At 42.4% G+C, this 24,560-nt stretch overlaps 1 protein-coding gene across 6 annotated transcripts in view; it reads right to left on the reverse strand.

Annotated features, from left to right (window-relative positions):
• Nucleotides 1–24,560, reverse strand: part of LOC126187537 (ras-specific guanine nucleotide-releasing factor RalGPS2) — a 394,688-nt gene that overhangs the window by 65,213 nt on the left and 304,915 nt on the right. The window contains exon 1 of one of the 6 annotated variants that reach the window (XM_049928679.1): nt 3,432–3,554. The exons of the other annotated variants lie outside the window; for them this stretch is intronic. Coding sequence (XP_049784636.1) covers nt 3,432–3,472 — 41 coding nt within the window. The 5' untranslated portion in view covers nt 3,473–3,554. Of the gene's footprint in view, nt 1–3,431; nt 3,555–24,560 lie in introns of those variants that run through there. 6 annotated transcript variants of the gene reach the window in all.

Genomic DNA, 24,560 nt, shown 5'->3' on the forward strand with positions numbered 1-24,560 from the left:
TCCTGCTCATTCTGGCTTACTTTCAACTTAGTGCTGTGAGACCTTATGAACTTCGCGCCCCAACCTCCTTGTCACGACTATTGTATTTTTTTTTTTTTACACGTATGCATAGCCTTTTCTATAGGGTAATACACTATGTCATATTTCTCTAGTCACTTTTCTTTTTGTTACGTTCTGACCATAATTCGTCGATTATTACAGAAAGTGCTCTACAAAGCAATCCCTTGAAGTATCCACAAAAGTCTCTGTCTCATCACTTAAAACCTGTCTTTTTCACCAACATGTTTAGCAAATAATACTGGTAACTGTCCCTGGCCTCGCAGAATATATATCTCGTTGCACCTACAGACCTCTTACACTGCGATGAAGATCTCCACAGACGTGTCACATTTTTTTTTATGAAAGGCACACACCACTGGTCCCGTAAGTGCACAAGAGTTCAACGTATCTGGAATTCCGGAAAGCTTTCGCCTTATCTTTTCCACGACGTAATCGATCCGTACAAGCGTCTCGCAGGCGACAATCTCTCCCGCGAAACGTTGTGTGTCAGACGTATCTCATATCTGCTGAACGATACAGGGAATCCAAGATTGAGCACGTGGTCAAACGACACACGTAATAGGAGTTGCTTGCACTGACTCACCCGTCTTCACTACTATGCGGCTATGGGTATTGGAAAAATATTTAGGCCATAACCGAGTAAACATATTCATAAGTATGCTAACGCTGTCGAAATACGTTTACTATGTTTAATGCGTGAACGAAATGATGTGTAACAGCAATTCAGTGATTCACACAAACGTATTTTGAACACAATCTGTAATAGTTCGGTCAGTGCAGTGTTTATATACAGCAACTGTTCACCAACACAAAGTGCTGCAACGCATTGTAAATGTGCTATTTGTGATGCTCTCTGTTCGTAGACCACTTAAATTCCTAAATCGAACACAATTTCAGCGGAAGAGAAATAATGGATAACCTGAAAAACAGACTCGCACAGGAACATACGAATTCAGATTCCTGGCTCTAGGAATAGTTGTTTTATTTTGCTATAATTTTCTTCGTATTAAATCATTTTCGCCTGCCACTTTCACTTTTATTAGATAGCAAAGATTTTAATTCACGTAAATCACGAATAACAAGAATTCTTGTCAGTAACAACTTCGTGCAAGGTGAAACTTTTATGTACTTAGCTTTGACTTCTAAATCTAGGAAAATCAATTTCCCAAACTACAAGGACAGTCACGTAAGTTTCGGACATGTAAACTAAAATATAAATATTATGGTTAAGGATCATCTCTGTAGATTTATCAGCAAAGTTTCAGTTGCAAGCGCGTTTTGTGCAAATATTCCCGTAGTCTAGTTAAAACAGCCTTTCTTGCTGCAACTCTCCCAGTCGCGTTTCGACTTTTTCTTGCTCTAAGGCACCCTCAGTGGGACCTATAACGATACGGAAACCAAAGAGAATGAAACACATAATTAAGTTACAATATTTATGTTGTTAAAAGCACAGTGTTCGAACAAATAGCTATATATAGTGGCAAGAAAATAGTACACCAAAAAAAAGGAGAAACATGAAGGACAGCGTGAAAAAGTTCGGAATACAAAATCGTGCTTATGTTTCGGAAATAAGATGGTAGTGCGACGTCCAGACGAGATGAGCGGAAACACAGATCACAGCAAACTGTAAATAATTACTTATTTACATAAAAATGCGTCATTAACTGTTTAATAATCTAAAAATAACAAAACTGTATCGTTATAAATCCCACTGAAGATGCCTCAGAGCAAGAAAAACGCGAAACGCGCCTGGTAAAAATAAATTAAGTTGCATAAAGAAAAGTCAGTTTTATTTACAAAATCAAGTAAAACCTGTACGATCTACAAAGATTTCCATCAGTGTTCAAGTTCTGCAGAGACAGTTCAAACTTCCTTCGACGATAGCGTTAATCAACATTGCCATATAGAGATTTAACTATTTGTTTCTGGACGACGCTAATACTTTTCAACAGTACTTCGAACGTAAATTAAATAGTAGTTTCCATTACATGATGGATATTTAAAGAGCTCTTAATTACAGCAGAATTTAGAATACAATGTCAAACAGGGAAATTCCAAAGTCTCAAAGTAAGTACTCTGCACAAATAATAATTTAAGTGAAAAAAGTTAAATAATCATCTAACTTCGTTCTCAATCATCTAAGAAGGTTTTAGTGGAGTATGGTAGAGATGGAACAATACCTACAGTCAAAAAATAAGATTAGCGGTATATAGCATACAAAATAACATGTTTTCCAGGTAGCTAATTCCATTTTAAGCATAAAATTTCGGCGAATGTGTTGGTCGTAGTCAGGTCTTAAATGTAATTGCTGGACACCTCAAACTACAGTTCAACAATTACGCCATGAGAGCCTCAAAACGTAACTGATTTCAACATAAATTATTGTAAATTGCAAATGTTTACTGACTCATATGTTCCAGCTACAAGAAGCATTTAGAGGGCAACACTGTTCTCTGGAGGTTTTGGTAGTTGGGCGTCATCGGTTGACACATTCTTTATCAAACATTAGTCAACATATATAAATCCAAACTTGATTCACATCAAGACACTGTAAAAATAGTTTTTCTTTCGCTACTTTATTAAGCAGGACAATCTGAACTCGTTGCAGCTTCAGCCCTCTCTCTTAGATCCTCCTCTTGTCTGGTTTGACAATTTTTCTTTCCTCCTCATGGGCAGTAATCGAGAAGCTTGGCCACGATAAATAAATGCAGGCAATGCGAGCAGCGCGTGGAGATGAAACAAGGATGTAGGTGGCAAACAGCGGAAAAATTCAGGCTTACGTTCACACTCGAAATCTGTCGCAGTAAATGCCAAAATTTGCTTGGGATTTAGTGTTCTTATGTATAATGATTAGAGGGACGAACTTTCCAGTTTGCTTGCTGTTTTCAAGCTTCGGACACAGACGAAAAACTTTTCACCACTGTGGTTTGCCAGAGGAATCTGTCTGCAATTCCTGAACATCACAATGAGCGGACACTTAATGTGTTAAATTTGAAAATAGCGCGCCGTATTTTACGAGGTGAGAACAGAGGGTGCTGATCCGTCGGATGATCTGGTACCGAATAGTGCCGAGTTTCATCCTCGGACTTTCTTACATGTCAGTAAGAATTAATCACTTTAAGGTCACTAAAATAAGCAAGCAGTCATCACGCCATTCACGCTTAACACTGACATGACCCACATTCACAGATGTGGGAAGATAATGGGAAATCATCTCCACTAGGATTTTATCATTTGTGCAGACTGGTCGAGCCCTAACGCTCAAACGGTCAGTCGGTGACCACACGGATTCACTAGATCAGCAGACAATACCACAACAATATTATTGTACATATTAATTATTGAAAGAGTAATAAAACTGTAAAGCTTACGGTACAAGTACAAGCGCTTGACACGCTATCGTAGACGCCATAGCACCACCTGGTATCCGCTGCTAGCACTTGCTACCATACAGGCTTCGACACTACGCGAAGAAGACTGCCACTGAACTGACATAAGCACGCTAAAAGCGCAGTTGTTTAGCGGCCGCCTGGCCGCACGCGGCGAATTCATGCGTAATCGGACCAGATAGCCAACGAGCGCGCGCGGTTGCGGCGACGTCATAAGCCGAGGGCCGAATCGGGTAACGAGCAGCCCGTGAGGCTATCGTGCTCTGTGACGTCAGCGTGGTGGCGTCACACCGCGGGCTGGTGAGAGGGATCGGATGCGGTGAAACACAGCTTCCTTCCGACAATGCGCACCTCCGCTTATAGTCCGTCGCGCTCTCCAGCGCTGAGTAACTGTTGGGGCTTCTTGGAATCTCCATCTCCTTTGAGAAGACAACTGCTTTAAGAACTTCCTTGGATTACCTATCACTTAATCGTGTAATCTGAAGTGCTTTCGGTAGTAGCGGAGTTTTCCAACCTAGTTACAATGAACATATTTGTTCAAAGCACTACTGCTGTGGTCCGTACTTAACCACTACAACATGACTCCCTAATAACTGTGTCCGATGATTCCACCAAAATAACGTCCTTTCGTCAGAATATCAGTCATAATGCCCAGAAAATAATAATTGTCACCATCTGAAATCTTAAAAATAAAACTCCCGATTTCCTGGATGTTAACAGTAAATTAAGTGCCAAGAGGCTGCGAACGGCTAGAGTTTCTCCATCGTCATTGCAAGTTGGGAGTAAATACAGTTATTACCGCCAATATCTGTTACAAGTACAGACTGTTCTTCCAACGAAAACACCAGAAAAAAATGAATATGACACTGAAACAAAAAAAATCTCTGCAAAGACATTAAGGTGTTAACATTAGTACAGATACGAGTTAAAATATGGGTACACAAGTCATCAACGCTCTGTCAGGGCACATAAAATGCCGTTTACGTATTTGTGATGCTTACAACTGAAGTTAAGAATTTTCTGTTGAACAACTTTTTACTGCATCGAAGACAAAACTCTTACAACAAGTTCTGTGCGTTGTTTTATTTTATTATTAGTACTGTTGACATTATAATCATTCGTAATGTTACTTCTTTTCATTGTAATGAAACTAAAATGTAAATCTTTGACTTCTTCCCACATTCCAGAGAGCCCTCTTGCGGAATTCAGGGTATACGACTAAATTAGTCGAACTACACTCTCTCGGAAACGCTGGGATTGGTAAGATAGGCGAAAAAACATGCAAATAATGGAATGCTAAGAGAATCGGGAATTCATTTTTGAAATTACAGATTACTTAAAATATCAATATTTCCACAGAGAGATTCAATTTCTTCTAGTTCTGTACGGGATAGAGACGGAATTTTGGAACACTATTATGTCGTTTGGATGCATCCGCGTTGCACAAGAAAGGGGGGCGCAGCAACAGTGGGTAGAGCTAACAGCAACGCTGTCCCTGACGCAATGTGAGGCGCCTGTGACAATTAGCGGCCTACGAGAACAAATGTGGGCCACGTGGCAACAGCAGACGCTTCTGCTACGTTGCTAACCTACACAGAAAGAACGGTGCCCTTATAACGACAAATTAGCGGCGGCTATTATTAAACCCATGCAGTATGTGTTTGTGTCACGTAACGTCCTTAACGGCTTTTAAGGTCACACCTTTTTCGCAGAGGACGCAGTTGTACACCTTACTGTTTCTGGAGATTCGCGCTGCATAGGATATTGCAACAAGAAATGAGAGGAGCCGTCTAATAAGTTGGTCTGATTTCCACACTCCTTCAGTAAATGGGACCTTATGGGAGGTGTAAGCTGATTCACTCATTCCTTCCGAGTTATGAACAGTATCTATCTATGTCTAGAATGGCCGACAATATAACGTTAACTAAAGCCCATTTTTTCATTTTTCCATTGAAGAATACGAGGTAAGCACAGCCAAAAAGGCAACCACATTATCTTATCTTCAGGTGAAAACTAAGAACAGTGAATACCTATTTAAGATAATTAACAGATAAAATAATGTTTCTGAACACCTTCGTACCATATAAAAAGCAAAACTGACAGTCAAACAGGACTAAATTGAAAATACATTCACAGAGGAAAAAACAGACATACGTCAGTCATGTGCCGAAACGTTCGCGATTTCAACAGCTAAAGAAACTCAGTGCCCCGTTTTATGCCGGGATGCAATGATGTTGACAGGCGCACGCATCAAAATTTAAAAAGTATCAGAAAGCTATTCAGTTTAAAAATCAATTATGTCGAGAGGAAACATGTAATAAACTTGTCAGCATCCAGTTTTAGCAAGCCGAATGCAGCGACCGAAGTATCTCCGAAAAATTATTGTTACACGGTGTTAAGAGCTGAACAAACGGAATTCGACAAAGTCACTCGTCGACTACAGCCAAATGAAAACAATGATGACCTATAGGTCTTAACTGACTCTGATATTAGCACAGCGCTGACGTCTTATTATTAAGAATTAAAGATAAACGTTGGTTAGACCATGAAGGGTCGCCATAAATATATGGCTCAAAAATGGAGGGGCAGGAACAGGGTTTATGTTGATGCACAAGAACTACCTTAACAATTAAATACACACCCACGGAATAGCTCTACGCTGCTTTCATAGACGCAAGGAAAGTGACAATATCGACTGATCTTAAAAAACTCCAGTGGCACTTTCCGAAAATTTTAGATTAGCATATGGATCGGACACACACATAAATACACACACAGTTAAACATCGTCACCTGAGTCGCGAAGCACCACCAATATGACCATCACAGGACACCTAGTTACAGAGATGTGATAATCAGAATGAAACTAGCTGAATTCTATTCATCTGTAGTGCCGGGGTATGTTAACCTAACAAATCGCTGTTGGCAACTCATTGTACATTTACAACCTGCGCCATTACGTATGAGCCGGTCTGTCAGTACCTTTTTTTCTGTAGTGCAGTTACCATCAACGGAAAGTTAGTCGACACTAGATTTATGCAAATTTAATCAATGAAAGAACATGTCACCACACATTTAGCCCTATTTATGCCAGAAATTCAGCCATTTCGTTCATAAACCACATATTCGCTAATTACGATGCTATACGATGGCAACTTCGTTTCTGCTGATGGTTTCGGCAAAATGCCTCATCTGCCAGGCCTGGATCAGTCCAGTGATATGAGCGCACACAGTGCCGCGTTTTGTCGAAAATAGTTGCAGAAATGAAGATGGAACCAGTATCACCTTTAATAGTAAGTATGTCATTTCTAAATTTCATAAAAGCTGCGGAGTCAACTTACGGAAGACTAGCGTCAGTTACGGTCCAGGTAGAAAAGCAACTAATAATCTCGACACAAACAAGTTTATGAATACTCGCGATTTTAAATGTGGAGTGATCGCAGTATAAGCTAGAGGGTTCCATTCCATTCGATCAACCATACCGTGGCTCATACGTATAACAACGTTACATCTGGCTGATAAATTCGGAACAATTCTCATTAAGACATGGTTCTCTTTTTTTATACGCTCTCTTGTATTCAGTTATAAATGTCTTGTTTTTTTTTTAATGCAATTGTTTGGTTTGCCAACCTTTAAATTTTTCTGGGAATTATGATTTCAATGTCTTAGGTTTTATTTTGATCTCGTGTTACCTGTGGGCAGAACGAAGGAATAATAAACACATTGCGCTGTATGTGTAAGTGCTGCGAACGATCTTCTACGTCAAAAGGATTCGTATCCTATGTAGCGGAAGTTCAAAATGTACGAAGCTCTCACATGAAAACTAGCTGGAACGCATATTGCTATTTCCAATATACTATCCTTTCTCAGTTTATTTTCAACGCTTGCTTGACCGAAGTGGTCGTTTTCCGTTGGTATTGGCGGCTAGCTCTATCTGAGGAAAAAATTGAAATTAAATGAGTACAAAAAAAATCATGCAATGTTAGGAAAAAGTATTAGTAGTGTCTTGTTTGACACAGTCTCGTCGTTTAAATATCTGCAAAACGATATCAAATGTAACTAGGGAAGGTGAATGGTCGACTCCGGTTTATTTGGAGAAGTTTGGGAAAGTGAGGTTCATCTGTAAAGGAGACCACATACTGGACACTAGTGCGACCTACTCTTGAGTACTGCTTGAATGTTTAGGTTCAGTTCCACGTCGGATTAAAGGAAGACATCGAAGCAGTTCAGGGGCGAGCTGCTAGATTTGTTAACGGTAGGTTCGAAGAACATGCAAGTGTTACGGAGATGCCTCGGGAACTAAAATGGGATTCCTTTTTGAGGAACACTACTCAGAAAATGCAGAGAACCGGCATTTGAATCTGACTGCCAAACGATTCAACTGCCACCAACATACATTTCGCGTGCGGACCACGAACGTACAAGAAATTGAGGCTCATACGAAGCCATACAGACAGTCGTGTCTCCCTCGCCCTACCTGCGATTGGAATAGTTAAGGAAATGACTAGTCGTGGCACAGAGTACCATCCGCCCCGCACCGTAGGTGGCTTGCGGAGTATGTAGGACGTTTGTTCAAAAAGTAAGGTGACTTTATATTTTTATGAAAGAATACTTATTTATTCATCAATATTCATGTTGTCCCCTTGAAAGTAATGCCACTCAGATACAATACACGTGTGCCAACGCTTCTTCCAATCTTCGAACCACTTCTCATAAGCACTTTTTGGTACAGCCTTGAGTACCTCAAAGTGATGCAGTTTTTATCTCCTCAGTCGTTGAAAATCTTCGTCCTTTCACAGGTCGCTTCAGGTTTGGGAACAGGAAAAAGTTGCGGGTGGACAAATCCGGTGAATATAATGGCCGAGGCATGATTGTCGAGTTGTTTCTGGCCAAAAAAATCTCTCGCAAACAACCATGAAAGAGCAGGTGCACAGTTGTGATGCAAAAGCCATGAATTGTTTCTCCACAATTCCGGACTTTTTTTGCGTATTGCTTCTCGCAAACGGCGCGAACGTCAAGGTAATACTCCTTATTGGCCGTACGACGATGAGGCAAAAATTCATGATGCACTACGACACGGCAATTGAAAAAACAGCGAACAAAACTTTGACATTTGAGCGAACTGCGCGTGCTTTTTTCGGACTTGGCTCTCCGTGATGCTTCCATTGCGACGACTGGGCTCTCGTTTCGACGTCATAACCGTTATGAGCCTTTTGAGCAAATCAGGATCATCACTGACGTCATTCAAGGGCTCCTGAGCGATGTTCATGCGACGGTTCTTCTAATCAAAATTGAAGTTTTGTAACAAACTTCGCTGACACAAGCCGAGCGATAGGCCAACACCATCAGCAACATGTATTACGGTAATTCCACGTTTTTCCAAAACAATTTTCTTCACAGCTTCGACGTTATCATCTGTTGTTGATGTTCTGGGGCGTCCAGAGCGATGTTCGTCATTTGCATCTTCTCAGTTATCTTGGAAGAGCTTGTACCACTTGCAAACATTTTTATTTTACTTAGAGCAGACTCACCGTATACCACTGTCGACATTTCAAGTGTTTTAGAGCATATTAAAAAACTAGAAACCCGCCTCGGCTGCGAAAAAAGCACCTATTGTTTACCTAGGTTTCGGCGTAGATAACTACACCTTCTTCAGAACAATAAAACCCACAAGTGCCTAAGAAGACCTTTGTCCATGATTAAAAGAACACCATGGCTATACATTTATAAACGAAGAAAGGGAAACACAAACAGTACATATGTACAAAGTCTAAACCGTTACTTAACTTAGTGGTGTAACCTCCACCTCACACCGGCCTATGTTTGATGGGCCGTGACCCGCCATAAACTCAGTCATGGCCCATCGAACGTAGGCCGGTTTGAGGTGGAGGTTACACCACTAAGTTAAGTAACGGTTTAGACTTTGTACATATGTACTGTTTGTGTTTCCCTTTCTTCGTTTATAAATGTATAGCCATGGTGTTCTTTTAATCATGGACAAAGGTCTTCTTAGGCACTTGTGGGTTTTATTGTTCTGAAGAAGGTGTAGTTATCTACGCCGAAACCTAGGTAAACACTAGGTGCTTTTTCGCAGTCGAGGCGGGTTTCTAGTTTTTTAATATATTAACCAACGATTGCTGACGCGCTGCAATGTTGAAGGTTCTTGTTTTAGAGCACTTGATTCCATTTTTCTCACAAATACTAAAACACGTCTGACCTTCCTATCAAAAACAAACGAAGTATGCTGTACATTTGAAAATGTGAACGTATGTTCGGGACATGTCTATCAACATAAATAAAAAAAAGGATTGATAACCGAATGTACGTTGCCCGCGCAATTTGAAAAGTCACCGTACTTTTTGAACATGTATTAAAGGTCTGGGTTTCACTTTGGTGGCAACTAATTCCAGTTTCTAATCTAAAATAGCTCTTCGAGAAATCAGGAATACGAAATGATACAATTAAGTTTTTTTTTTTTTCAACAAAACTTTAATAATAATTTGTTAACCGTGCGTAACAAGCTAATGGTATTAAAATACTTTGCTGTATTCACTGCTCACAACAGAAATACTGGTAGCCAATGAAATGCGATTATATGGATTATAACAAAAATATTACAAGTTTCAATGCCGATTTCGGGCGAGATTTCGTAAAAAGGTAGCGCAAGCACCAAACTGTCTTTATACAGAGGAAATAAATCTTCACAATGTATTGTATAATAAAAAACTTGTTAAAACCAAACGTCAAAGAAGTGACAGCTGTGTACTTCATGGAATATAATAAAAATTGCTGGAATCAATGGCCGGGTGGAGGGCAGCGGTCCGGCAAACTGCGTACTACCGTGATAACAGAGTCACGCCAGTCACGAGGAAGTTCGGCCCAAATCCTCACAATGGCGCAAGCATTCCGGACGACGGTATATAATTAACGCATCCGGCCTTTTGTGTCCCGCGCTGCTGGCAACTGCTCCGTCACTGGTATACAGGGCAGCCACGTAACACCGACGACTCCTGACTCCATGTTACTTCAGCGAATGTTTTCTGGTTAATCGTGGACAAGTTCTTCCCGCCTCTTCTGTCGTCAGAACCGCTGTTGTTCACCACATACATAAACGATTTGATGGACAGCGTGGGCAATTGTCTGAGATTGTTTGCTGATGATGCCGTGGCGTACGGTAAAGTGTCGAAGTTGAGTGACTGCAGGAAGATACACGACGACTTAGGCAAAATTTCCAGTAGGTGTGATGGATGGCAGTTAGCCCTAAATGTGGGAATATGCAAGTTAATGCGGATGAGTAGCAAGAACACACCTGTTATGTTCGGATATAGTATTACTAGTGTCATCAGACTAACACAGTCAAGTCATTCAAATATCAGGGCGTAACGTTGCAAAGTGATATGAAAGGGAACTAGCATGTGAAAACTGTGGTAGGGAAGGCAAATGGTCGACTTGGGTATATTGGGAGAATTTTAGGAAAGAGTGGTTCACCTGTAAAGAAGATCGCATATAGAACGCTGGTGCGACCTTTTCTTGAGTACTGCTCGAGTGTTTGGGGTCCATACCAGGTCGGATCGAAGGAAGACATCGAAGCAATTCAGGGGATGGCTGCTAGATTTGTTACTGGTACACTCGAACAAAACGTAAGTGTTACGGATCTGCTTCAGTAACTCAAATCGGAATCCCTTGAGGAAAGGCGGCATTCTTTTCGGGAAACACTATTGAGAAAATTTAGAGAAACTGCATTTGAAGCTGACTGCCGAACGATTCTGCTGCCGCCAACATACATCGCGTGTTAGAACCACGAAGGTAAGACACGAGAAATTAGGGCTCATACGGAGGCCTACAGAGTGTCGTTTGTCCATCACTTTATTTGCGAATGTAACAGGGGTGGAAATGACTGGTAGTGGTACAGGATACCCTCCGCCACGCACCTTACAGTGGCTTGCGGAGTATCTATGTAGATGTGGAAGTACCGACAAAAAAGTGTGTGGTGACAAGAGTAGACGGAGAAATCTTCGGCACCTGGTACATCCGGAACACAATATCAAAGATAAATATCTTACGTACAGTATTATTTCACACGTTGAAGTGCTCTCAGATTTAGTTGTAATGAGCAATACGCTTATTAAGTCTTACACAAATTGGTTTATATGAATCACTCCCCGAAATAATTTTTCCTGCCCTACGACTATTCATTTGTGGCAGGAACCTATTACACAGACTATCAACACAGTTCTCCGGCGTTGCAAGTGGTCACTAGGAGCTAAATTATTTCAAAAAAGTTCCACGTGAAACGTCAGCTGTTCCAGTCCTACGAGTTGCGAAGACTGAACTATAAAGAATGTTACGTCACGTTCAGGCACAACTATAACAATTACAAATGGCTGCGCTGTAGAGGTGAGGTTGCTTTGAGTACCTAACGGTAAAGAAATAATCACTGCCCGTTATTAGACATTCCGTATATAATTGTTACTAGCAGAGAATCCTGGTAAGGACTGATTCATAGAAGAGTAATGGAAAGATTACATGAAAAGAACCAAGAGTTATCTACGCATGTAGACGTGCTGCACCACGGGAAAACTGAAATTATTGAACTCATTTGAAGAGTGCGCGCAGAAACGGAACACTTTTGAGACTCAAACACATATTGTCAGCGTCCAAGTTGAGATTCGGTCTAAAAATTAGAAGCTCTCATCGTGAATCGCATAATATTTGAAAATCGATTCATGATTTCAAAACTATGTTTTTCGCGAATGACTGCATGCAAAAAGGACGGGTATGATCCTACGTTTTAAGCAGTCTTTTTTTTTAGTTTGGAGAGATATAAAAGCAACTACAGGTTTTCCTTTAATTAAAACTTTTCTTAACAGGAGTCGGTATCTAGTGAGAAGAGTTAGTACAGGAACAGCCCATGTCCGTTATCACAGCGACAGTTTTCGCAACAAAAATCAGAAAATGTGCCCAACGAAAGATCTAAGTCGGCAAGAAAACTGCTCGACTGATACTTCCCCGTAAACACTGCCATGTGCGGTTATTTCATGCAAGTACCTCGTTACATTAACAAAAAAAAAAGTTACGACTTTTAAATACAAAGGAAAATTTCAATTTGATGCATACTACTGCTTAATGAAAATTTCGTTTAGGTATCTTATAACGTTTATGAAACATTTTACGTGTTATGGACTATATGATGTATCCTGTCCACAAATGTATAGGGAAAGCGGTATTTCTGCGCAATATGTACAGAATATTAACAACAGACAGCGAACTGCGGTTAAGCCAGACGACATAACAGTACTTCCATCGCGAATGTGTGTGGTCATTGGTCATACTCTGCACATCTATTTTCTCCAGCATTATTAAGCCGCAATAGGCGACTGCTGATACTGCTTCTTATTAACAGGCACGTATGACCGCCTCTTCGGCTCTGCAGCTCTTCCGTATTATTTCACGCAAATCAAGAAGCGATAGTGCACTACAAGATTAAAGAGATATTATCCCGCGTAGGTTGATTTACCGCACGTGCCTATCCGACGCGGTAACAACTCGATATGACCGTTATGCCTTACGAACGCATACCAACAAAATTCTACGGAAGAATCAGGGTCTGCATATCGCAGAGAGAGAGAGAGAGAGAGAGAGAGAGAGAGAGAGAGAGAGAGAGAGAGAGAGAGAGGGGGGGGGGGGGCGGAGGGGGAGGGCAGCGTGAGGAATCATAAATACTGTAACTGTAAAATTATTCAAAGAAGGGGAATAAAACCACCTGAAACAAAGTAAGGTTGTATTGGTATTCGTGCAAGATGGCATTAATGAAATATACGAGGTCTATTTAAAAAATTCGTGAACTTTGTCCACATATTTTTTTCTACGCTCAGCTTTTACTTATAGTACATGGTTCCCTTCGAAATACTATCCTCCATAGTTGATACGCCGCTCCTAACGCCATTTCCACTTCCGAACGCAATCTTGGTACGCGTCTAGCTGGATTCCGCGAAGTGCCATCTGCGAATTTTCTTTGATGTCGCCTATCGTTGCAAATTTTCGTCCTTTCAGGGGGGTTTGCAACTTTGGAAATATAAAAAAAGTCTTAAGGGATCAGGTCTGCAGGGTATGGAGGATGATTCAGCACAGCGATTGGTTTTTTGTGCAATAGCCACGCACCAACAGGGATGAATGTGCGGGTACATTATAGTGATGCAAGAGCCATGAACTGTCTCGCCACATTTTAGGCCGTTTCCTTCTCATATTCACGCAGAGGTCGCAACTCGTCCCAATAGTACCATCGATTAACTGTTTGTCCCTGTGGCACGAATTCACGATGAACTAATCCTTCGAAGACAAAACTACCAGCATGGATTTACGCAGAGGTCACAACACGTCCCAATAGTACCATCGATTAACTGTTTGTCCCTGTGGCGCGAATTCACGAAGAACTAATCCTTCGAAGACAAAACTATCAGCATGGATTTATGTTTGACCTGACCTGACCTTTTTTTTTTCTTTGAGAACCTTTCTCGACTCATTTGAGACCGGATCTTGGTCTCAACGCTATAACCGCAGCCCCACGTCTCATCACCAGTTATGATTCTCATACCGTTTTCATTTGCGCGATCCAAAAGCTCTTCACAGATTGCGAGGCGAATGTCTTTCTGGTCTTGACTAACGAGCCGTGGGACGAACTTGGCGGCAACACGATGCAATCCAAGATGCTGTCTTAGGATTTCATGACATGATCCAACTGAAACTTTACATTCTTCTGCAATCTCTCGGACAGGCGGTCTTCGATTGGCATGCACAATTTCGTTAACGTTCCTGACAAGAGCGTCGTCGGTAGACGTGGAAGGGTGTCCTGAACGCGGGTCATCTTTAACGTAATCTGGCCATTTTTAAACTTTGTGAACAATTCCTAACACCGAGTACGACTTACGAGGGGCGTTTGAAAAGTCCGTGCAAAAATAAAAACTACCTACGTGTTTGGGGTAAACATTTTTTATATTTCGACAATGGCTCCTTTTAGACATACACTTCGTCCAATGCTGTTCCAATTTGTTGATCCCTTCAAAATAATAGGAACTGACCAAGTCCGCAAAATAGGTATTAGTTGCTGCAATCACCACCTCGTTTGAATAAAAACTTTGTCCCACCACCCATTTCTTCAAATTGGGGAACAAATAGTAGTCCGAGGGAGCCAAGACTGGAGATTAGGGGGGATGTGAAACGAGTTGGAATCCAATTTCCATTAATTTTGCGACCACAACTGCTGAGGTGTGTGCTGGTGCATTGCCTTGATGGAAATGGACTTTTTTTGCGGTCCAATCACCTGCGTTTTTCTTGCAGCTCTGTTTTCAAATGGTCCAATAACGATGAATAATATGCACCTGTAATAGTTTTACCCTTTTCCAGAGAGTCAATGAGTATCCCTCGCGAATCCTAAAAGACAGTCGCCATAACCTTTCCGGCCGAAGGAGTGGTCTTCGCCTTTTTTGGTGCAGATTCTCCCTTGGTAACCCATTGTTTAGATTGTTGTTTGGTCTCAGGAGTACAGTAATGTATCCATGTTTCATTCACAGTGACGAGACGACGCTTAAAGTCCTGAAGATTCTTCCTGATCAGCTGCAAACCATCCTTGCAACACTTCACACGATTCCGTTTTTGGTCAAGGATGAGGAATCGCAGAACCCATCTTGCGGATAGCTTTCTCATGTCCAAATGTTTAGGCAAAATATTATGTACCCATTCATTCGAGATGCCAACAGCCCTAGCAATCTCACGCACCTTAACTCTTCTGTCATCCATCACCATATCATGGATTTTATCAATGATTTTTTGAGTCATAACCTTCACAGGGCGTCCAGAACGTTCAGCATCACTGTGCCCATATGGCTACTCTAAAAATTTTGAAACCACTTATAAACTATTCTAATCGAAGGTGCAGAGTCACCGTAATGTTTATCAAGCTTCTGTTTAGTCTCTTGAGGTGTTTTGCCTTTCATAAAGTAATGTTTAATCACCACACAAAATTCTTCTTCGTCCATTTTTTTGACAGTCACACGACTTCCTTGATTCACACGAATGCCAAACACAAATAAATAGACCAATATGGCTGAAACTTGGTGTGCGTTCTTTCCAAAGACTCTACTAACTAAACATGACCTCAATATGGGCCGGTGATGCCATCTCTCAGACTTTGCACGGAGTTCTCAAACGCCCCTCGTAAGCACTCATCACCGTACGCTTCCTGCATCATTTCGTGTCTCTCTGTAGAGATTTTCTTGAGTTTCACGCAAAATGTAATGCTAACATTAAAGTTAAAACTTCCGGCTTTTACACATTAAACATAGGCGTGTACAGGGATGCCAACCTCACTTCGCTCCAACACACCATTCGCGCGAAATTACGAATGTTCCGGAATTTTTTGAAGAGACCTTAAACAAACGTCTATGAAAACAGTGGCCTGTGTAAATCATCACTAAATGGACGTACGTTCGACCAGTGTGCCCTCAATAAGCGATAAGGATTAGACAGTGATGGCATACATGTACACACAGCAGCACTCTCTTGTGTCACCCGAAGATTTGATGCTGAAGCAAGCTCATTCAGTGAAGGTCTGTCAGACGAAGTAAATGTGAAAGGAAATTCCAGTATCCCTCGAGAATGCCACACAACAAAATTTCAGTTAGAACTCGAACGGGACAAAATTCGGTCTCTGGGAAACGGGATTCTCATGACGTACATTTCGGTCGTTCTTGTAACACGTAAGAAACAAGATAATAGGGGGAGAGGGTCGTACGCAGCAATGAACGGGTACTGGACACGCAGTGTAACTACAGCACGTAAAGACCGTCATTTCGTCCGCATGGCCGTAACGGGACGTAATGCTGCGTACAGTGTACGCTCGACGCTTTGCGACGACGGCTGTCCGATGTGGACTGGTCTGATAGCACACATGGTATGGCGTCAACTTCTATTGTCAAGAAACGACAAACGCCTACACTGCAATGGGCCCACGAATGCCTCGGCTGGCATGTAGAGTAGCATAGCGTAGCTGCCTCAGATGACACCATTTTGACTTATCCTAAAATAATATCGTACACTTATTACACTATCTGGTGACACACGTTTTTACTTCTTTTCCAGTTATCTCTTTCACTCTTTGATCCACGCACAGCTTTCTCCACACACAGCTTCTCCACACAGAACTATTCATCTTTTGCACTTAATCATCCACCTTTTCGAGGTTCGAGGATTTCAAACAGTCAACTACAATACAGGACATAGTGAACACAATGAAAAAAAAATAATGTCACAAACTTGTTTCTCTCACAATCTTTCGTTATCTTGCTTGAATGAGTTTCATATAGCAATGTAATTCACAATTTTCACGCAAAAATCACGACACAAAGATTTTTCATGAATATTAAAGTAATTTCAGCAGGAGAGCAGAGATGTGAACAAAAGCAAACTACCCCTTTTCGTTTATTATAATGTTGTTGTACTAAGAACCGGCGTAGATTCTGTTAACATGATGGTACCGGTTGCTAAAATAGCTACTTTTTAAATTTCAACCATTAACCGTTGCCAACTGAAAGCCAACACGTTTGTAAAAAGACTCAGTTAATCAGTATACATAAGGAAATTCTCCTTATGTACAGTCTTGCCTAGAAGTCTCAAACATAATAAAGAATACAGTGAACGTAATTAAGGTAATCAACTAGCATTCCGAATACAATGCTCTTCATAACAAACCTTGACAGTTTAGAAGTGAAGGCCTGCAATGCTGAGCGGCACACCGTGAGGAAGTCCATCGCGGGGCGGCTGGATACAGTAAGCCATCTCTAATCCGCACTAACGTTGCTCCGAACAGTGGTGACTAAATCGCAGATTTTCGAGCATAAGGTACTATATACTCAGGCAATTCAGTGGCATTTGCAAGACAATGTTCCGGCACAGTGCAAAACCTCCCAGCATCCTTCAGAGAACGGCGAGTACCACAACTTCCCCAGTCTGTATCTTCACCGGACACAGCGCCCTTTGAACACTTCCAGGATATGACTGATCATTCACTTGTTCGTCATGGTCATCTGACAGCCGTTTTTGACGTTTTATGCATATACGCACAAACGCCGTAGAGGGGCGGGATTCCTTAGGAATAAATTGAACACGTGTGGGCTTCACACAACCCCAAATACTCCACTTCATATATACGAGGAGGTGCGGAAAAAACGAAAAACCTGCATAACATTGCCGTGGGCGGAGCTTGTGCAGTACGCATTTCTGCCGCTAGGTGTGTATAGCGTAACTCATTCCCAGTTCAGTGGCGCCTGTGTTGTCGACTTGGCTTGTTCATTTCATCCGCAGCGGTTCATTTTTGCTAGCGCTGTTTTGTTCTCGTTTCGTTTTCTATGATGGCAAGTTTAAGTGAACAACGTGCAGCTGTGAAATTTTATTTTCTACTCGATAAAAAAGCTGTTTTAACGCTGAAAATAGCTTATCAAGATGATGCTATAGGAAAAATGTGTAGGAGTCATTTTTCGATTTAAGAATGGCGACACGTCGAATGATGACAAACTTCCTTCTGGACGTCCGTCAGCTGCCCGAATCGACAAAAATATTTAAAAAAATTGGGAGCTTGTGATCACAGACCGTCGACAGGCAATTTATCAACTGTCAGAGATTTGTGGGTTATCTTGGGGACCCGATTGGTGGCACACAGGAGACTAGTTTTTCTACTATGACAACCCACCTACACACACAGCCATCTCCGTTAGACAGTTTTTTGCTGAAAATGGCATGATTCTGCTGCCCCACGCACCTTACATAACCGGGTTCATTGCGACTTTTATTCCCACGCATAAAAAAGGGCATGAAAGGACATCAATTTGAGAACTCTGAAGAAGTCAAGAAAAAAAACTAATTAGGAACTGTAAGCAATTTCTAAAGTTCACTACAAAAAAATATTTCGAACAGTGGAAGCCGGTGGGACAAACGTATTAGTTGTCATGGAGAATATTTTGAAGGGGATAAGGTGGTTTTGTAAACAATTTGAAAACATACAGCTTATAAAAAATAATTCCTTTTTTTTGGTACCCCTTCGTCATTTAGAGTTCGGTAATTCTACATACACACTCCGCAAACTACCTTTCAATGTGCGGCGGAGGGCAGTTTGCGTATCACTAAACCGTTTTTCTGTTCTAGTCGTTAATGTTTCGCGGAAAGTACGATTGTTGGCAAGCCTCCGTGTAAGCTTGAACCTCTGCAACCTCACTATGATCTTTTCACGCTAGGTAAGTTGGAGGAAGCAGTAAGTTTGCTGAACTTTTTACGAACGTAAGCTCTCAGAACTTTTGCACTAAAGCACACCGTGATGCGGAACGTCTCTATTGTAGCGTCTGCCACTAGAGTTGGTTGAGCATGTCTGTGACGCTTTTGTTCTTATTAAAGGAACTTTTAACGAAACGCGACGTTCTTATTTTGATCTTCTGTATTTCCTCTACCAGTCCTACCTTGAGTGATCAGCAACATTTAAGTATTGGCCGAACGAGAGTTTTGTACACTACTCACTACTTCCTTTGTTGACTGGCTACATTTCCTAGAGGGGGGGGGGGGGGGGCGGCGGCGGGGCAGTTTCTTCCTGTCTGGCATTTGCGTTACCTGCGATTAGTTTTGAATGGTCGGTCAACTGTAAATCGCTCGGAATGCATCTTCCTAGATATTTTATGGATGCGACTTCTTCCCGGGACTGTTCTGCAATCATCTAATCATACAACAGTAGATCTTCCCACCTATTTACGTGCAATGTATTATATTTGTTTATGCAGAGAGACACTGCCAATTCCAGCACCAAGCGTCGATACTCCGCAGGTCTTCCTTTGTTTCAGTACAATTTTCTAGCGTGGTGACTGTGTGATAACAGCATCATCTGCGAAAAGCCTCATAGAATTCCGACGTTATCCACTAGGTAACTTATGAATTGAAGTACTAAATAAACTGGTACAGACGCGTATTCAAATACAGAGATATGAAAACGGGCAGAATACGGCGCTGCGGTTGAAACGCATATGTAGGACAACAAGTGTCTGGTGCAGTTGTTAGATCGGTTACTGCTGCTATAACGGCAGGTTATGAAGAATTAAGTAAGTTTGAACGTGGTGGGTGTTATAGTCGGCGCACGAGCGGTGGGATACGGAATCTCCGAGGTAGCGATGAAGGAGATTTTCCCGTACGACCATTTCACGACTAAATCATGAATCTGGTAAAACATCAAATCTCCTACATCGCTGCGGCCGGAAAAAGATCCTCCATGAACAGGCCCAACAACGACTGAAGAGAATCGTTCAACGTGGCAGAAATGTAACCCTTCCGCAAATTGCTGCAGATTTCAATTATGGGGTATCAAGAAGTGTTGGCGTGCAAACCATTCAACGAAATATCATCGATAAGAGCTTTCGGAGCCGAAGGCCCATTCTTGTAGCCTTGATGACTACACGACACGAGGCTTTACGTCTCGCCTGCGTCTGTGAACACCAACACTGGACTGTTAATGACTGGAAACATGTCGCCTGGTCGGACGAGTCTCGTTTCAAATTGTATCAATCGGATGGACGTGTACGGGTATGGAGACAACCTCATGAATCCACGGAGACTGCTTGTTAGCAGGGGACTGTACAAGCTGGTGGGGGCTCTGTAACGGTGCGGGGCGTGTGCAGTTGGAGTGATATGGGATCCCTGATGCGTCTATATAAGACTCTAGCAGGTGACAAGTACGTAGGCATCATGATCGATCACGTGCACCCATTCATGTCCATTGCGCAATCCGACGGCCTTGGGCAATTGCAGCAGGTCAATGCGACACCCTACCAGTCAAGAATTGCTACAGAGTGGCTCCAGGAACACTCTTCTGAGTTTAAATACTTCCGCTGGCCACCAAACATGAACATTATTGAGCATATCTGGGATGCCTTGCAACGTGCTGTTCAAAGAGATCTCCACCCGCTGGTACTCTAACGGATTTGTGGTCAGCTCTGCAGGATTCATGCTGTCAATTCCCTCCAGCACTACTTCAGGCATTAGTCGAGTCCACGCCACGTCGTGTTGCGGCACTTCTGCGTGCTCGCGGGGGCCCTACGCGATATTGGCTCTTCAGTGTATATACTGCTAAATGTATTGCAACACCCCTTGGAGTACGCGCGAAGTAACTTTAAATCAGAAGATTTCTCTCTGTTGACAATGACATACTGGGTTCTGTTTGCTATAAACAGTTCAGTCCGACCGGGCAGCTGGTTTGATATTACGTACGCTCGTATTTCTATCACTAAGCGCTAGTGCAGAACTGTATCTGACGCCCGCCCCCCCCCCCCCCCCCCCCCCAAAGTCGCAGGATACGGCATCAACCAGGGTGAGATGGATTTCCGCGGTCGTTGCTTTTAGAACCCGTGTTGATTCCTACACAGGAGACTTTCGGTCTCCATAAATGTCATTATACATTTGCGTATAAGATGTTCAAACATTCTACATAACAACGTCAGAGATAGCCTACAGTTTTTTGCGCCTGTTCGACAACCCTTCTTGAAAACGGGAGCGACCCATTCTTTTTTCCTATCATGAAGAACGCTTTATTTCATCTGAGGCTTACGGTACACTGCTGCTAGAATAGGAGCGGGTTCTCTCGCATACTTTATGTGGAATCGTCTTAGTATATCACATCAGGTGGCCTTTCCTTTGTTGAGTGATTTCAGTTACTTTTCTATCCTGTGTATCTCTAATTCTGGTTGGTCCGACGATTTGAAAAAGGAACTACAGTATGACTTTCCTCAGTGAAGCAGTTTAGGAAAAAGACGCTTAGCATTTCGACCTTCTCTCTTTCGTCCTCCGCTTCCATGCCGTTAATGTCACAGAGTGAACGGACGGCTCGATCCGTTTACTAACTTTCGTCAGGTCGGTAGATACAATATTACTTCAGAATTCGTTGAACGCTAATCATTTCTGCTGTGTCGTTTAGTAATCTGTTGACAAACTAAACTTCTGGTACACGCACACTTAAAATTTTCATTAATGTCAGTATGTACGCTAATTCGATGTAAACAAACGAACATGTCAGACGGACTGTTCCCGCAATACGGGGGAGGAACACAGACATGGAAACACCAAGAATACAACACATTACCATGCCTAATATAGCTTACGACAGCCTTTGGCACTCAAAACAGCTTCCAATCGTCTCGATGATGATCACGATGAGTTGGGTTGAGGGGGCGTTCGACATCACGGTCATCAACGCCCTGACGAAAAATCAATCTGAAATCTCATGGGTGGGGACGAAGGCTGTCCCCACATGCAGAGCAGTTTATAACGTACTAAAGTCTGCCGCCCTTCCCCACCTGATAGTTCGCAAAACTGCACCACTCTTAACACTGGTATCGGTATCTGCGAGGACCGTGGGCTCCAATCGTCTCGAAACGGATAAATGAAGGTCTTGCATGGTTTTCAAAGGAATCACATACCGTTCTTCGTGGAAAATAGCGGAAAGTCCAGTTAATGATGATGAAGGTGGATAGAGATCACGTATCCATCTCTCCAAAGTGGACAACAAAGGCTCAATAATATTGAGATCTGGTAACTTTAGTTGTTACGGGATTTGCGACAGTTCATCCTCTTGCTCATGAAGTCATCGACGATTCGAGCTGTGTAAACAGCAATCCCGTCGTCGTGGAAAACACCTTCACCATTGGGGAACACACACTGTACCATGGGATTGGCCTTAAATGCCAAAACGGTTACATAACCTTCGGTAGTAATGCGACCTTGCAGTGTATCCAAAGGTCTGAAAGAATACCACGAAATGGCTGCTCAGACCATCACCGAATCCAGTTTGTTTCACTCCCGAACAGAGGTTGGAAACACGAGTGCAACAAGACTAATCCGACCATACGACTTTCTTCCATTGCTCCACAGTCTTGGTTTTAAGGACTTTGGCACCACGTTTTCCTGTTAAGGGTAGAGACTATTGCAGCTTTCGTCGTATTATTTGCCATGATAACCCTTTTTAATGACCCTCTGTGGCGATCATTCAACACATTTTTGAACGTATTGTGGCTAGCGGATGTTGTTTATCCGTTTTCCCCGTACGCAGCATGAATCTTCGATATGAGGCCTATTGAAAAACCAAACTGTTCGGCTACCTTCGTAACAGAAGCTCACACAATACGACAACCAACAATTTGCCCACGTTAAATAACTTGGCTCCGACATAATGCACCCAGAAGTGCACAGAACAGCGTTCTGACCACGACTGACACTTCTAACGTATTGAGCGCATCGCAGAAGTGCCGTTCGCGGTCAAACATAACAGCGCAACCTGCAGGCTTTGCTAGCATCTGCTCTCGTGTTGAATGAATTTCTCGCGGTGTCTCCATATTTTATCCAACCACTGTACACGACGGACCGTTTGTATTTCCGGAGATTTGTTGCTCTCTCCGCACGAAGTACCAGGTGCACCGGTATGAAATGAGCGTTAAGATACAAATGTGTCGATAGGGAACATTTGTTGTGAACGAGCCTTAATCTTTTTTGTTTCGTTGGTATGACATTTGTCAAAGATACTTAGTATACATCAAGTCATGGAACAATCATCATATGTTTTCATCGTGTTAACAATGTCGGATTTTGTACCAGAAAGTGATGATTTGCGGAAAGCATTAATTATTTGTTTCCATTTGAAAAAAAGTGCTGCAGAGTCGCATCGATTGCTTGTCGAGGCATATGGTGATCATGCTCTACCAGAAGCAACATCCAAAACATGGTTTCAGCGGTTCAGAAATAATGGTTTTGATGTAAGAAATGAATAACGTGCAAGACCACCAAAAAAGTTTGAAGACGCCGAATTGCAAGCAATATTGGATGAAGATGATACTTTGAGTCAGATGCAAATGGCAGCAATGCTAAATGTCGCACAACAAACAATTTCTGACCGTTTGAAAGCTATGGGAAAGAATCAAAAGTTTGGAAAATGGGTGGCACGTTGCAAGGCATGAAAGACAGATGGGAAACCGAAAAACCATTAGTCAAATTTTGCTTCAAAGACATGAAAGAAAATCAATTTTGCATCGAATTGTTACTGGCGATGAAAAATTGATTTATTTTAAGAACCCTAAACGGGAAAAATCATGGGTTAATCCGGGACTAGAAACGAAAAAAGACCAGAATGGACCAGGAAACACGGCAAAGTAATTTTTTACACGACAATGCACCTGCACACAAAGCAAAACTGGTTCAGGATACAATCAAAAAAAACTTGGCTGCGAGCTGCTACCCCACCCGCCGTATTCACCAGACTTGGCCCATTCCGACTACCATTTGTTTTCATCAATGGGTCACGCATTGGCTGAGGAACACTTAGATTCCTACGAAGAAGTCGAAACTTGGGTGTCTGATTGGTTTGCTTCAAAAGAGGAACATTTCTACTGGCGTGGTGTCCACAAATTGCCAGAAAGGTGGTCAAAATGTATAGAAAGCAATGGTCCGTACTTTGAATAAAATGTTTTTACTTTTCAATTCAAAATTAGTGTTTCATTTCCACAAAAAAAACGCTCATTTCATACCGGTACACCTGCCAGAGGGCACTCTCTCTACCAGTTTATGAAACTCTGACTCGTGTATTTTTCTCCTAGACGAGCGGCCTGGCCACTGGTCGGCACTCTCGAGGCGCTAATATCGTAGCGTGGAAGTGCGCGACGGGCCACGGCGGAGGAGGTCTCGAGCCATTGATGAGATGAGCGCCGCTCTGCCCATAATCGCCTCCATCTGCGCGAGGGCTAACAATAGCCCGCAGCGGCCCAAGTGGGCCACCGTCTGCGTCGCCCGGAGCTGCTCACGCCGCCACTCCGGCTGAAGTTCAGTGACACGCAGCCTTGGCGTTTGGACGGGCACGGACAAACAACCGCCCAAAGTCTGAAAGCGATACGCTGCGCGTGTCTACTGATGCATCCCACTTGCGTCAGTGAGCACGTTCGGTTTTTCTTTGCTCTCGAAGCGGTCGTCGCGCGTGTACCGTCTACTCGTGCGTTTTTAGTGAATGAGACTGCAGCCAGCCGATACACTGATTGCAATAGCAGTA

This window comes from Schistocerca cancellata, chromosome 5 (genome assembly GCF_023864275.1).
Source record: "Schistocerca cancellata isolate TAMUIC-IGC-003103 chromosome 5, iqSchCanc2.1, whole genome shotgun sequence".
Lineage (NCBI taxonomy): Eukaryota > Metazoa > Arthropoda > Insecta > Orthoptera > Acrididae > Schistocerca > Schistocerca cancellata.